Source organism: Malus domestica, chromosome 14 (assembly GCF_042453785.1).
Source record: "Malus domestica chromosome 14, GDT2T_hap1".
In the NCBI taxonomy this organism is placed as follows: Eukaryota; Viridiplantae; Streptophyta; class Magnoliopsida; order Rosales; family Rosaceae; genus Malus; species Malus domestica.
Genome location: NC_091674.1, coordinates 583056 through 598874, shown reverse-complemented (window position 1 = coordinate 598874; position 15819 = coordinate 583056). Strand labels below are relative to the sequence as shown.

Sequence of the window (15819 nt, the reverse complement as noted above, 5' to 3'; positions counted from 1 at the left end):
CCAAAAGCAAGAACAAGCAAATGCAAACCAAACCAAAACCTCTGGGACTTTTGCTTACCTATCTTCTTAATGATAATAACTTGCATAGCACATGTACATCGTTATGTGCCGATCTGTATTAAAAAAATGAGACTGTACAAAACAAAAATTTACATATGTTTTTGTTTCTTAACATGGAGGTGTTGGAACTTTGAGTAGAAATTTCCTTGTCCCACATTGGCCATTCCCAAAAGAGTTTATCACTTTATAAGGCTTTGTCCTTTAAAGAAAGTAATTTGAGTAATAGGCCTGGAGACTAAAATTGGGCTCACCCTTGGGGTTGGGCTTTGGGGTGTATTAATTATTTGGTAATTAATTATAATTAATATATAATTAATATATATTTAATTGTCAAAAGATGGGCCTTGGGCTCTAATAATTAAATTATTTAATTAATTATTTTTCGGATTTAATTAATTATTTTTAATTAAATTCGAATTTAATTAATTAATTATTTTTATGAAAACAGAGCAAAGCACCCCTCTGAAGAGATGTCTCCCAACAGTCACACCCCATTTTCATACCTGTTGCAAACAGGCATCCATTTGCTATATATACATCCATCTGCCATCCATCTGCATGGCATTTAGAACACAGAAATAATCAACTTCATCTTCTACATTCATAAACCTTCTTACTGAGAGAACCACACTAAATTCGCCAGAAGTTAAATTTTCCGGTGCTGGAATTTTAACTTGATCGTTGAATCCTAGTGAAGCAGACGTCTGTAGAACTATAAGCACAGAGTAGGGACGAAATTTCTGTTTCAAGGACATTGCGGTACGCAAGCCTCGATCTTCAAGTTGTCTCTTTTAGAATTCATATTCTAGTTTATATTATGTTAGTTTCTATTGCATTTATTATTTATTAGCATATATAAATTATCACAGATTGTTGACTTTTAACCAACAGGAGGTGCCATATAAATCCTTCTCCTCCAAAACGGCATTGTACGCACTATGTTTATTTGAACTTTGTTGAATGATATTATCTCGATTCACCGCAAATAAAAGACAAACCGATACGCCTTTAACTCATCAAAGATCATGAGCGCAGAAGTGCTAGCATAAAAAACCAAATAAAACAAAACCCAACACACCATTCCCCAAAACAACAACTAAACAAATTAACAAGAGACTCCAAATCACTATTTACCATCATCTTTCCAGTCATAGCTGACTCCTTAGATTGATATTGACGCCATTATAACACGTGACAACTATCTCTAAGGTCTCAGAGCTGCTAGAAAAGTTAGAGAATATTCTTTAATTACATCGTCGTTCTCATTAATTTTATTCATCAATCCTCACACCCGTTACACAACAAAGAAGAAATGAGAAGGGAGAGAAATAAGAGCGGAAATAATCTCAAATTCTAAGAGCTGAAAACTTACCATCCGAATAACACTCTCAGCCTTGACATTTGCATTGGACTTGATGATAATCTCAAGTTAATAGGAGTGGTCAGCTTAATTTCACTTAACTAGGTCAAAGCCAAGCTTACAACCTAAGGATGTTGGGTACCTTTGTTTTTCTAATTCATATTTAGTTTATTTTTTAATTCCTTAACAAAATTAATAAACGATAATTGAATAAAGCTTGTGGGATAGATGACAGGTGAAGAGAATTGGGTAGTATACACACAAAAGAGAATGTGGGTAGCAAAAATGCACTCTTACTATGAACTCTTCGAAAAGTAGAACAACACATGTAGTTAATGAGAAGCTTGGAATCGCCTTTAACAGTTAACTAGACAGATTCTTTCTTGCACCATAAGATATAGTTTTTAATGACGGTATTCATCTAATGTATCTTTGTCAAAAGAATGCCTCTCCTTTGAGGTTTTAATTGGGATACGAAACCTTATTTTATGTATTATGTATAATGCATGTACTTTGATTTGGACGGATTGATATTATTATTAAGTGATCGGCAGTAGTGATAATGTACGTTTTGTGCATTGGGAATGTAGGAGAATCCAAATGAAAAGGTTAATAATTAAATGGAAAACGACAACAAACTGCAAGCAATCTGCGCACAAGTATCGGCAACGACCGACGAAGAAAAGGCCATGCAGTACACTGCATGCACTGCCCTACTGTACTCTAAGTTATCTCCTTCAATACCTTGTCAGTTGTATGACGCGGATACATCATGATATAAATGTGTTAACTTTTTACATAACTATTCTTATATTATTGATTTGGAAACTTCAGTGTAGCGGTAAATTTTGATGAGAAATGATATCAATTTATGTTTTTAATATAATTTTTGTATCAATATTATAAAATATTATATATATATATAAAAAAAAGATGACTAAGAGAACATAGAGAGTTTCCATTTGCCTTCTTAGCATTTCTCTACCTATATCCCAAGTTGCGCTCCTTTTTGTGACATACGATAAAACGTGTACTTCACTTGCCCCCGACAAAATAGAAGGAGCGTGGGCATTAATTTTGGTTCACTCCAAAACTATCAGACAATAGCATTAAAGTTCTAAATCATGCAGTCGTAAATCTTATGGGATGTGCGTGTTTTGAGAGAGAGAGAGAGAGAGAGAGAGAGAGAGGCAGAACTCCTAGTACTACCGACACTCAGCGTGCGTGCCATGCACGCTATTCTTGTTCTGTCCTGACTGAGTCTAATAAAGCCATTCGAGTCAAAGCAGCTCAATTTCTTTTGCGTTTATTTCCTCACCGTCACCGACATTTCTATAACCCAATTTAATATAGAAATGTGATCTCAAATCCCCATATAAAACTTTATTTATAGATGATAATCACTTCTCCTTTCTGGCATTCTGTATCTGCATATTCTTTTATCTCTCTTTTACCTAAATTTCGATGCATAATAACCAAAAGTCTCCCACTTTTTCAGCTGTTTATTTAGCCTCCCACTAGGGGCACTACTGGGTGTATTTTATTTATCTATATCAGTATATGCTCCTTAAATTTTTTTTTTTTATTTTTAAAATTGAAAGAGGCAGGAAGACAGTGAGAGGAATTAGAAAAACATTATGCTTTAAAAATTTTAGTCAAGAAGTTGGGATTGCAGCAATCGCAACTCTTGTTTTGCTAACAAAGCTATGTTCAAAAGCGTAGAACCCGCACCTTTCTGTCTCACCATACACAAATTATCCCAAACTAGCCAGTACTAGGTACTCAGCAATCGCAACTCTTGTTTTGCAGGAACGCGCGTCCGTTTTCTTCTTGATGCAGTAAGACTACTACGTACCCAGCTCGGCAGATGTCTGGTCTCAGACAATGCCAAAAGGAACCAATAGCTAGCCCTCACACAACTCAAAAGCTTCCGGAGAGATCCTATAAGGCATGGTTCAACTAATGATAATAGTAAGACTCTAACTACTGAAAAACTTTCACAATCTTATATCCCAGATGTTTGTTGTTTCTGACCTGGAAATCTCATACGCACGTCACGTGGAATGCACATGTGAGAGAGGAAAAAGATAAGGTGGAGAGATGAGTGAGAAAGTTGGAAGGGTTCATGTTGTTGCTCTAGCGGGCGTTAGCGTCATTCCACATCAACTTTTGTAAGCATGATTCTAGTATTAGTATATCAGATAAAAAAGTAATATTTATTTTCTTAGAGCGACTATGTTATTTAAATATCATAATAAACTCAAAGAGTTTACTAGAGACGTGGCTTTCTAAACGCAGTTAGAGACTAGAGCAGTGTACTCAATTTTTCGTACTCAAGTTCGACTTCCTCTCCTAGTAAGTCTAGATTTTTTATCGGACGTTTCTCATAATAAGTTAAAATTAGATTAATCAGAACTGCTCAAATGAAAGGAATTAAGATGTTAAAAATTGAGTTAAAGTGATTTCTTATAATTTGCCCAGTTTTTTTTTACAACTTACAATGTTTATATATAAAGGTGTTTCGTGTTTTCACCAAGTTATTTAGCGTTGTCATCTAAATTTAGTTATGAAATAAGCCGAAAAATAAGATAGTTTGATGAAAATAGCATCACTATTTGCTTATAACTATAGAGCTTTTAGTACATTCAATCATTTTTCTTAAGGTAACTTGAGAAGCGTAACCGATTTTGTTCATATTTAAGTTTCAATACAAGATTAAAGCCAAAACATGATGCAAATTTAAAATGTTCGTGGCCTAAGCAAAAACAATATATTGTAATTAGTTGCTTGTGTGAAGAAATTAATATCTTTAACTTTATCCATTTTTACGAGAAAATAAGGACCAAAAAAATTGTACTTCCTAAATTTTTTTAGATTGTATTTGATTATGATTGGATTATAACACATTTATTGGTAATACTAAAGACGATAGTTATTGTTGTTACAAACTACGTAAGATCACTAATATGACCACTAGTTGCCCAATCAATGAGCAAACAAAATAGAAATTGAGAAATGATAAGGAAACTTTCTTAAAATGAAACTCTTCATGAACTCTTTGTGTCACAGCCCGTCCCGAAATTTTTTTATCGGGAGCGTGAAATGACGAAAATACCCTTGACGGGTATTAAGGTATGTGTTTGACATATGTATATATTTTATGGACTAATTATCATCCCTAAACTTTTGGAGAAAATTGAGTTGTAAATTTGTATGGTTAGGGATTGAAGTGGGATTGTTTTGGTTGGACCACACCCTCACTCACGGACTCACCTTTCCTTCCCCCTCTTCCCCGTGTCTCTCTCTCTCCTCCCTCACGACTTTCTCACTCTCTCACCCTCGATCGTACGGACAACACCAAAACCCTCCAAAACTTCGTGGATCGAAGCAAATAAGGTATGATTCTTCACCCTCTTGATGTTCTAAGTTGATTGGTACTAGTTTTAGGAAGTGAAACCCTCGGAATCGTCGTGAAACCCTAACCTCGAAAATGTGCACTGTTCATGCACATGTGAAATCTTGCATTTCAGGGAATTTCAAGCTCACAGTGAGCTTAAGGACATCCTCACGAGCTTCGGGGTACTTCGTTGGTGATATTTAGACGTCGGAGGACCGAGAACGGAGGTTCTCAAAATTTTCGAACTATCGTGCTTCCCCAGGTAAAATCTAGGGAATTTTAGACCTTGAAACTAGTCCATCGTGATTCTACTTGTTGAGGGCTTCAAATTGATATAAAATTCGAAGAAATCGGTTGAGAAACGAAGGAGAACAAGCATTTTTAAAACTCGCCAGAGTCCGGCCACTGGAAAAACCAGTCCGGCGACTGGCTGAGGAAGATGATGCGCGTGGGGGCGCGTAGGCCCGTGCCACCCACGGCGTGTGAGGGCGCGTGGCAAGCCTAAAATTTTTTCTAAAAATTCCTCGACGTCCGTGACGTCAAGTAGGTCGATGTGGTATATTCATATACCCAAATTGAGCATCGTATGAGAAGTTATTTCGATTTGTTGGTTATGTGTTTAAATTAACGTTTTTATAGTTGTTTCGCATATAGGTGACACCTATCCCGAGGACGAGCGCATCCAGCGACGTCACAGGGGTTACGACCCATCGACTTACCAGTGAGTGGGCAGTTTTGTTTTCGTATTACCTATATACTATTGTTTTCCTAGAAAATGCAATTATATGAAAATATGTTTTTAAATGCCACGCATGCAATTGTTGAGATGTTTGAACTGATAATTGATGCATATATATGTGAATTGATGCTGTGGACGCACATGTGAGTATCAGGTGAGTTTATATGGTTTATACGAATGAATGATGATGTGAATTATGTTGGAAGCTCATAACCTGCACCCTAGGTGATAGTGCTTATATTATTCACCACATCGCACGCTCGCCTTGGATCCAAATAGGTGGATGTCGTACAGACCACTAGAGGTGGTTCCGACATGCCAGTCGTACAGACCATTAGAGGGGTTCCGACTGGTAGGTGACCTTAGATTATGTGCACAGATGATTGATGAGAGAAGCACTAGAGCGTATTATTTCACCATCTTAGTCGTACAGACTACTATAGGTAGTTCCGACTTCTGTGCAGTGTAGTGCCGTACAGGTCACAGTTGGTGACTCCGGCTGGATGGGATAGTGAGCTATAGAATCAGCCGTACAGGACCACTGTAGGGTCTCCGGTTGATTTATTATTTCACCTGATTTATATTGATGCATTCATATTATATTTTGGCATGGCATGTCATATTCTTTCTGAGATGTTATGTTGATAGATGGTGAGCGGAGTTTTGATGATATATGTATATATATGTTTATATACTATTTTTCTAGGAAAGTATACAGGTTTTACGGTGAGGGGTTAGAAACGTTTTAAATAAAATGTTTTTGGAAAATCTTTGGTTTTACTGACCCACTCATCTTTGTTTTGCGCCCCTCCAGGTTCTAGTTAGCAGTTGGTGGCTCTTGAGGTCTTTTTCGGCATTCTGACAGACGTACTGCATGTAGGACTCACCTGCGGGTGTTGCACTTTTAATTATAGTCCTACTTGACTGCACTTATACCTACGCTCTGAATTCGTGTGTTTTACTTTATAACTCTCTCTTGTATGCTAGTAGGTTATTCTGCTAGTGGTTGGTTTAAATTCCTTCATATTTCTGTTATATCTTGCTTCCGTGTCGCACTTTTGGCTACGTCACGCTCACGTGACGGCCAGCACGCCTTGATTCTAGGATCGGGGTGTGTCACTTTAACACCTTATAATTTAACGTTAATTCATGTGCCATTATTATTAAACATTGTGCTAAAAACATAAAGTTGGTTGAGAGTCTGTATAGAATTATACTTTTAAAAGAGTATTCTCCTTTTTTTTTGTTGTGAAAACAAAGAGTCTTCTCCTTAGCCAAACCCATACATATTTAACATGTTAAGAACGGATGTTATTATTTTGGAAAGCTTAACAAGAAGGTACCATATCCCTTCCTGGGCATGGGGTGGGGATCCTCCTGATCGGGCAATCTGGACCATTAAAATTTGATCAAACGGCTACAATAATTATAACTTTTAGAGGACTACCTATTTGTAGTCGTTGGATCAAATTTCAATAGTCCAGATGATCCGGTCAGGAGAATCCCCACCCTATGCTCAGAGAGGATCCGGTTCCTAACAAGAAATCCTAGAAAATTCAAAATCATGTGGCACTCACTCTCATGCTTACAATTTACTAATATTATAGTGCGTTTTAAGTATAAAATCTGGTCCCATCCCACCTACTCCGCGGCACTCTTTGCATACAAATCATGGGGTAAATTTAATTCACACAATGTTTAGTACATTAAACAAATAATTAAATTTAGAGAAACGTTAATCTCCCAACAATAGTGCAAAAATGTCGCTCTCCCCGCCACCAACCCCCCCCCCCCCCCCCCAAACCCAAAAAACAACCAGTCACCAACTCAACACCAAAAAAAAAAAGCACTTACCGACTTTCTCCCATATTTTTTTTTTACAATTATTTCCATTCTTTTTATAAAAGTTTTACAAGTTAGAGAAAATCACGTATTTCTGGACTTAGTCAAATTAACGATTGCAATGTGTTTTCTTATCTGCATTACGAGTCCAATCTTCTTTATTAAAAATTAATTTTGAATAGACCGCTTACTCGTATAATTAATTTTCATTTTACAGAAAATCACCAAACATTTTGGAAAAAGTTTAACTAATATTTGTGGATGTTCCCACCAAATGCTTTTGTGGCGCGTGATGAACTGATAATGCTAACTCAACTGGGAGAGCTAGGTTTCTTTGCATTATGAGCGTACTGTATTTTTCAATACAGCACCAATCATGGATGGTTTACACTTGTCGTCATCATTTGAGTAGGTGATCAAGATATCGATAGATTTTTCAATGTACTGAAATTACGGTTAAGTACACCAAGCATATTGGTTAAAAACTTTTAAAAACATTTCAACTAATTTTATATTACATGTGATATATGCACCGTGTTCCAAACATACGAAAAACATTTCTCCTCGATATCCTATTCTTGCTTACTCCTAGCCTGCCAACTCTCTGTTTCTCTGTTTCTTATGTATATAGTTAAGAGTTTTAATATTTTCCATCTCTATTGTATTGTATGTCTCGTGTTATTAATTAGGTCGCTTGTATTTTTTAAAGATGTTGTTCTATCTCTTGATATTCACAATCGCGTGTATTGTTAATTCATTCGACCCGACGGTCGAAAATTAAGAAAAAAACAAAAAATTTTGTAAAACTTTCTCTTCTTTTTCTTGCAAATGATAATTATACCAATCAAATAATACATTTATGGGTGAGTATGATTTAATTTGGATTATCTCACCCATCTTCAGTAATTAAACAAACAAAGCAAGTTTCCTTTCATTTTCGGCCATGAATCTTCTCCTAAATACGGTCATAAAATTTGAGTGCATTCAAAGCAAAAGGCCTAACAGACGGTACATTTTTTTTCTTCTTTAAAATGTTCCTACAATTGTATAAGAACGCATGATATTCTATTCCGTGTTCCGAGCATGTTAAGATAACCAACACAAAATAAGTTTTAACTCATCCTCCTCCAGTCTCAAATCTAATAAAAACTATTTCCAGTCTCCACCCACTCCCGGGTGGGCCCCACCCTAGGCATTCACCTACCATAACAAGCTCTTCATCTCCAAAATAGTAAAGAAACCGCCACAGATTTGTCTTACCGTCAATAAATAAAAAAAATATTATTAGCAATTTTTTCCTCATTTCCTCATTTTACCTTATATTTTCACCTTACAATGTTCTAATATTTAAGTAATTTGATGAAAATATAGTTTTGTAAAAAGTCAATTAAATTATAAATTGTTTAATCATTTGATTAAAAAAATTAAAATTTCAGTACTTAAGTAAGAAACATGGTTTGTCTTATTCAATAATGTTGGATCACTAAATAATTTGAAATTTAGTTTAATTTTACCCAATTTATGTTTAATGAGTAACTTAAAGAATATACGTTAGAATCATTGTGCATCACTAAAAAAAATTTAAAAATAGAACAAAAAATATAAAATGAGAAAATACAAATGAGGAGGTTACTGGCATTAGCACGTCCACCCGTTGCGAAAGGGCAAGGACAAGTCAATGGCTTGGAAATTGCCCTTCAACCTCAAAGTACATCTCCAACGGGCCAAATTGAAGATAGCAATTGGTGGCCATGCAAAGCCTGCCTAAATGCTTGAGCAGTTTAAGTCTGACATTGCGCTTATGGGTAAAGTTGACGTTAGCCACATTCTCCTTTTTTTGTGTCTAGCGCATGTAATACACGCACATCATGGTGAGTGGGTTGACAACTTCTACTGTCGTGGGCCTGGCTACTGCTACTCCAAAAAAAAAAGCCTAGCGACTAATGAAGCGGCACGTTCTAAAGCGTCAAATTCAATAATAAGAAAATAAAATGTACAAGATTAATAATTGTTAAAAACAAAAAGAAAAGATAAAAAAGAAAAATATTTCATTCTATATATATCAACCATCTACATTTATTCGCCTTTTATTTTTAATTATTATGTTAGTTTTAATAGTATGCTTTATTTCCAAACACACTTATGAGGTATAAAAAACAAAAAAACAATATTTGTAAATAGTAATTTTTTTTGCTCTTAAAACGGGCCAACTTGCTAGCGTGATAACTAAATAAAGTTCTGTAAAATAAAATCAGAAATTAAAAAAGAAAAAAGAGAACCCAGATCTAGCAGTGGTTTTGGGCCTTTGGCTATAAATACGGCGAGAGTGAGGCATTCGAACTCGCTCCGCTCTCTTCATCGCTAACAACTACTGATAGGGAAGAAGAAGCGAACCCCAAAAGAAAGAACCATTCAAGCCTTCTCTATCCCTCCGAAAGGTAGGAGTACCGTTCTTTCGTTTTCTCCCTCCTCCTCTTATTCTGTCTCTGTGTCTCTCCCTCTCTGCGAGTCCCGTATTGCTTTCTCTCACCAGATTTCCAATTGTTTTGCCATGCCAACGTGATCTAGAACCCTCGTCTCCCGACCCATTTCGCACTTTCTTTCCATATTTTCAAAGATTTGATATTTTTCTTCTTGTTTTAGGCTGAGATCTGTACTGGTTAGTGTCCATTTCTGTGATTCTCTGGTGGGTTTGGCTTAAAATGTTGATTTTTTGGATACCCTTTTGGTTTGAATGAATGAACAAATTGGTGGCATTGGGATTTTGGGTTGCAGATCTGAGTGTGTTGCGGTTTTTGAATACGTTGATCTGTAATTGGGTTTTGCAGTAGATCTCTGTTTTTTGAGTGGTTAAGATTTTCTATAAGGATAAGGACAAAAAAATATAGTTGTGGCTAAAATAAATTCCATTCTTTTAGGATTAGATCTATAAGTGAGAGCATTTCTCTTTTAACTATTGTTATACTTTACTGCGATTTCAAGATGAAATTGCCTACTTTAAACATTAGGTCTATAAGTACCAAAATTTTGTGTTTAAGGTCGTACTTTCTCTGATCTATGATTGGATTTGATAAAGATATTTATTCTCTAAGCTTTTATTGTCTCAAATTTTATGTAATTTCTGATGTGATTTAGTTACGTAATCCTAAATAATTACACTTTTGTGAATCTGTTGTGATTTCAAATTTTACGGGGTTTAAATACTTCAATTAAACAGTGTTGTGTTCCATTTTTGCTTAATTGTGCTTTGTTGAATGATTTGTACGAGTCAACTTTAGATCAATGAGTTATGAGTTTGAATTGTCCAAAGGCACCTGAATTCAAGTCGAAATATATTGTTATTGGTCATCGTGGATAAATCTCGGTGCTTTTATGCATACTATGTTGTTCTAGTTGTTGATTAAGTCAGCTAAACTTTGTTGCATCTTGATCTGTTCGAACAGAGAAATGGCGTCTCACATTGTTGGATATCCCCGTATGGGCCCTAAGAGAGAGCTCAAATTTGCTCTTGAATCTTTCTGGGATGGGAAGAGCAGTGCCGAGGACTTGCAGAAGGTGTCTGCTGATCTCAGATCTTCCATCTGGAAGCAGATGACTGATGCCGGGATCAAGCACATTCCCAGCAACACCTTCTCATACTACGATCAGGTGCTCGACACCACCGCATTGCTCGGGGCTGTCCCGCCAAGATACGGGTGGAATGGCGGTGAGATAGGATTTGATACATACTTCTCCATGGCCAGAGGAAATGCCTCTGTCCCTGCTATGGAAATGACCAAGTGGTTTGATACCAACTAGTAAGTGGACCCCTCTCAGCATTCTGTGGATTAAAAGTTTCCAAATATTATCAATTGTTATAGTCTTGTACTAACTTTAACTATGTATGTACTAATACAGCCATTTCATTGTCCCTGAGTTGGGCCCTGATGTGAACTTCTCTTATGCTTCTCACAAGGCTGTTGAGGAATACAAGGAGGCTAAGGCGGTATGTATTTGTTTTTATTCTCTATTTAATTTTTATGCATTATTGATTGAGTTGAATGTTAATTATTACTGCAAAAGGAGCATCATAACATCTTGGGTGTAACATTATTTTACTGAACTAATTTACATGCCTGTGTTTGTATATTACTGTAGTATTGGTTTTGTCAGAATTGAAACGCAAAATATACATTTCACCCCGTGCCAATTGAGCTAAAGCTTGTTGGCCATGGTGGTTTTGCTTCACTATATCTATATGTACACATATCTAAAGGGAAATCCTACTTAATGGAGCCCATAAGCATGATTCCACAACTTTGTTATTATGTATATATATACACACACAGAGGCAGATAATCACACGGAACACACACATGCATATCTGAAAGGGCAAATCTCGCTTGGGGACCCGATTAGCAATGATGCAACTTATCCTACTTGCTGATCTTTATTCAAGCAATTACTCTTATGCAGCTTGGAGTGGATACTGTTCCAGTCCTCGTTGGCCCAGTGTCATACTTGTTGCTGTCCAAGCCAGCAAAGGGTGTTGAGAAGACCTTTTCTCTTCTCTCTCTTCTTCCCAAAATTCTTCCCGTCTACAAGTAAGATACTTTAGTTTCATTTTATATATCATACATATGCAATATTTCCTTTTGGTTTTGTTAATTTGAAGTATTCACATTATTGTTCCAACCGTGATTGTTTCTTCAGGGAAGTAGTATCTGAGCTTAAGGCAGCTGGAGCTTCATGGATTCAATTTGATGAGCCTACACTTGTTTTGGATCTTGAATCCGACAAGTTGCAAGCATTCACTGATGCCTACTCTGAACTGGAGTCAACTCTATCTGGCTTGAATGTTCTTATTGAGACCTACTTCGCTGATGTTCCTGCTGCGGCATTCAAGATCCTCACTAGCTTGAAGGGTGTCACCGCATATGGTTTTGATTTGGTCCGTGGTACCAAGACCCTGGATTTGATTAAGAGCGAGTTCCCCAAGGGAAAGTACCTCTTTGCCGGTTTGGTTGATGGAAGGAACATCTGGGCTAATGACCTTTCTGCCTCTCTAAGCACTTTGTTGACCCTTGAAGGCATTGTTGGAAAAGGTATTCAGGTTTTTCTGCAGATTTTTGTGAAGTAATTTTGTTTTTTTAAACTTGTATATCATCAGTTGTTTGTCCGTGCAGATAAACTTGTTGTCTCCACCTCCACCTCTCTTCTTCACACTGCTGTTGACCTTGTCAATGAGACCAAGCTCGACCAGGAAATTAAGTCATGGTTGGCTTTTGCTGCCCAGAAAATTGTTGAAGTTAATGCTTTGGCCAAGGCCTTGGCTGGTCACAAGGATGAGGTAAAACCTTTGTTTTTTTATTTTTTATTCTGTTATGGGTCAGTCATAATGTTGGAGTAGTCGGCAGTTTAACATAAGCAGCATTTTGGAGTTTGAGCTTATTCAGTTCAGCATTGGTTTCTCGGAGTTTCTATTAGTTTCTTTTTTCTTGTTGTTTGGTATTGTAACATAGTAAGAACTCACCCTTTTGGTTTTTGTCATCAGGCATTTTTCTCTGCTAATGCCGCTGCCTTGGCTTCAAGGAAGTCCTCCCCAAGGGTGACCAATGAGGCTGTCCAGAAGGCTGTGAGTGCTCCATTCATGTGCCTTTCAAATTGACATGTGGCTGAAATGGTTTTGTACTATTGAGTTGACCTTTTCTTTTTCTTTTCAGGCTGCTGCTTTGAAGGATTCTGACCACCGTCGTGCTACCAATGTTAGTGCTAGACTTGATGCTCAACAGAAGAAGCTTAACCTTCCAATTCTCCCAACCACCACCATTGGATCGTTCCCTCAGACCATTGAACTCAGGAGGGTCCGTCGTGAGTACAAGGCCAAGAAGTGAGTGAAGTTAATTGTTCCTTTGTGTTTTTTTAAAAATGTGAAATTATCACAATTTTATTAATAATGCATGAGTAAACGTGCTGATGGTTCTTTTCACAGGATTTCCGAGGAGGAATATGTCAAGGCCATCAAGGAAGAAATTAACAAGGTTGTTAAACTTCAGGAAGAACTTGACATTGATGTCCTTGTTCATGGAGAGCCTGAGGTAAGCTTTCATATATAAGAACTTATTTGTCCTTTATACTTGTGCCATCAATTCATTATCGGTTATTCTCATGGCAGAGGAACGATATGGTTGAGTACTTCGGAGAACAATTGTCTGGCTTTGCCTTTACTGCCAATGGGTGGGTGCAATCATATGGATCTCGATGTGTGAAGCCACCAATCATCTATGGTGATGTGAGCCGCCCCAAGCCTATGACTGTGTTCTGGTCATCTGCTGCTCAGAGCATGACTGCCCGCCCAATGAAGGGTATGCTTACGGGCCCCGTCACCATCCTGAACTGGTCTTTCGTCAGAAATGACCAGCCCAGATTCGAGACCACCTACCAGATTGCTTTGGCCATCAAGGATGAAGTGGAGGACCTTGAGAAGGCCGGTATCAGTGTAATTCAGATCGATGAGGCTGCTTTGAGAGAGGGATTGCCTCTTAGGAAATCTGAACATGCTTTCTACTTGGATTGGGCTGTGCACTCCTTCAGGATCACCAACAGTGGTGTACAGGACACTACCCAGGTATGTTTCCGCTTCAATATTTGCTCTACTCATTATGTTATTTTTCTTTTCACTTGTGCAATTTTCTTAACTGGTTTTATTTTCAAACCCGCAGATTCACACTCACATGTGCTACTCCAACTTCAATGACATCATCCACTCAATCATCGACATGGACGCTGATGTGATCACCATTGAGAACTCTCGTTCTGATGAGAAGCTTCTGTCAGTTTTCCGTGAGGGAGTCAAGTATGGTGCTGGAATTGGCCCCGGTGTGTACGACATCCACTCTCCAAGAATACCATCAACCGACGAGATTGCTGACAGGATCAACAAGATGCTTGCGGTGCTGGAGACCAACATCTTGTGGGTGAACCCCGACTGTGGGCTCAAGACCCGCAAGTACACAGAAGTGAAGCCGGCCCTCAGCAACATGGTTGCTGCCGCCAAGCTCCTCCGCACCCAGCTCGCCAGTGCCAAGTGAATGATTTGAGAGGAAGGGAGGGTTGAGTCCACACTTTCTATTGCGTTCAAATTGTTGAAAAATCATGGTTTTTTATTGGATTATTAACTGTGTGATGATGAAATATTTAGTAGGGTTTTTAATGTTCTCTTGAGGGCATTTTATCTTTTATTTTTTGTTTGTTTTTTTTTCCCTCTTTTATATTTTGTATTTTTGAGGCAGTGCCTCCTGTTATTTTCAGTCAATGATAAATGAAGAAATGGTCATTTACCAATTTGAACTTCTTTTCTGTGGTAGACTTATTTAGTATATATTATTTAACAAAACAATATAAATGCAAAATGTCACATATTACTAAATTAAATTATAGTATTCCCACCTGCATTATATAGACTTTCTAGAAATAAACCAAAGTAATTTGATCACATTGGTACCTCAACTAAATTTTCTCTTTTATTACAAGGGTTATTTAAGCGTTGGAAGGATTGAACTCGGAATTGAAATTACGTTGAAGAATCCACTAAAACAATCTACAACTTGCAAAATTCTTTTGTGATTGGTAACCATAAGTGTATTTACATATCACGACATCTTTTTGAAGTATCACTATGTAACATAGTTGCAAGGTAAAATCTCTCCACCACATGAATTTTTTTCTGAAGCTGTCCAATTTAGTAAGAGGACCAAACATGTAACATCACACCAAATTTGTGAATTTGTGCGGATTTATCTCCAAATTAGAATATTTGGTCATTGGAGTATAATAACCATCTGGCATCTCGATGTAACGTTGGTTGTATGTGTATGTTTTAATTAATGAAATTCTCTATAGCCTCTGTAAAAAAAAAAATATATAATATTTTAATTACATATATAATTATCATCCCAAAATCCAATCTGAAGGTTCAAGCCCATTGTTTTGCTCTCCATAGTCCATTTTTACAATTACTTGGAGTACGAAGTGTTATAAATTGCAAAAAATCTTTTTCAATTTAAGCAATGTGAGATAATGAAATTTTTACTCAAAATTCAACAAACCACACAATAGACTTGCCTTCATTATCATTTAAAATTGCATAACTACCCTGAATGGGCATGATTTTGTGAATAATTTGACTAAACCACACAATAGATTTACTCAAATAAATTTTGATATTGAACTCGTCGTCCACACAATTTAAACTAAACCGTGCAAATTCGAATGGGGCAGACTAAAAAATGAAAACTTTATAAATTTTGATATCATCTCACGACTTATGTGGTTTACCCTATTTTGTTGTGCTTAATCTGACTTCAAATCTCTTGCATCCTTCATAAAATCTTGCTCCACTTAGTTACAAACCTTGGTTACAAAACTCTGCACAACATCTTT

General features: G+C 36.9%; 1 protein-coding gene across 2 annotated transcripts; it reads left to right on the top strand.

Annotated features, from left to right (window-relative positions):
- The first annotated feature begins 9508 nt into the window (after positions 1-9508).
- Positions 9509-14721, top strand: LOC103453893 (5-methyltetrahydropteroyltriglutamate--homocysteine methyltransferase). Of its 2 annotated transcripts, none has more exons than XM_008393486.4 (11): positions 9509-10057; positions 10842-11195; positions 11296-11383; positions 11854-11981; positions 12091-12482; positions 12564-12727; positions 12932-13012; positions 13101-13267; positions 13370-13475; positions 13553-14005; positions 14100-14721. In XM_008393486.4, exons 2-11 carry the CDS (start codon positions 10846-10848, stop codon positions 14466-14468), a joined length of 2298 nt encoding a protein of 765 aa, XP_008391708.1. In that variant the 5' UTR covers positions 9509-10057; positions 10842-10845; the 3' UTR covers positions 14469-14721. The 2 variants fall into 2 exon arrangements, with proteins under 2 accessions (XP_008391708.1, XP_008391707.1); XM_008393485.4 differs by having other exon boundaries at positions 9623-9836.
- The last annotated feature ends 1098 nt before the right edge of the window (positions 14722-15819 follow it).

What these genes read in the sequence shown, in the direction of transcription:
- LOC103453893 (XM_008393486.4), top strand. Translation starts at nt 10,846, where the DNA reads ATGGCGTCTCACATTGTTGGATATCCCCGTATGGGCCCTAAGAGAGAG. An exon ending in CGTGAGTACAAGGCCAAGAA is followed by an intron (nt 13,268 to 13,369) that starts GTGAGTGAAGTT and finishes TTCTTTTCACAG; the next exon opens with GATTTCCGAGGAGGAATATG. An exon ending in TTGTTCATGGAGAGCCTGAG is followed by an intron (nt 13,476 to 13,552) that starts GTAAGCTTTCAT and finishes TTCTCATGGCAG; the next exon opens with AGGAACGATATGGTTGAGTA.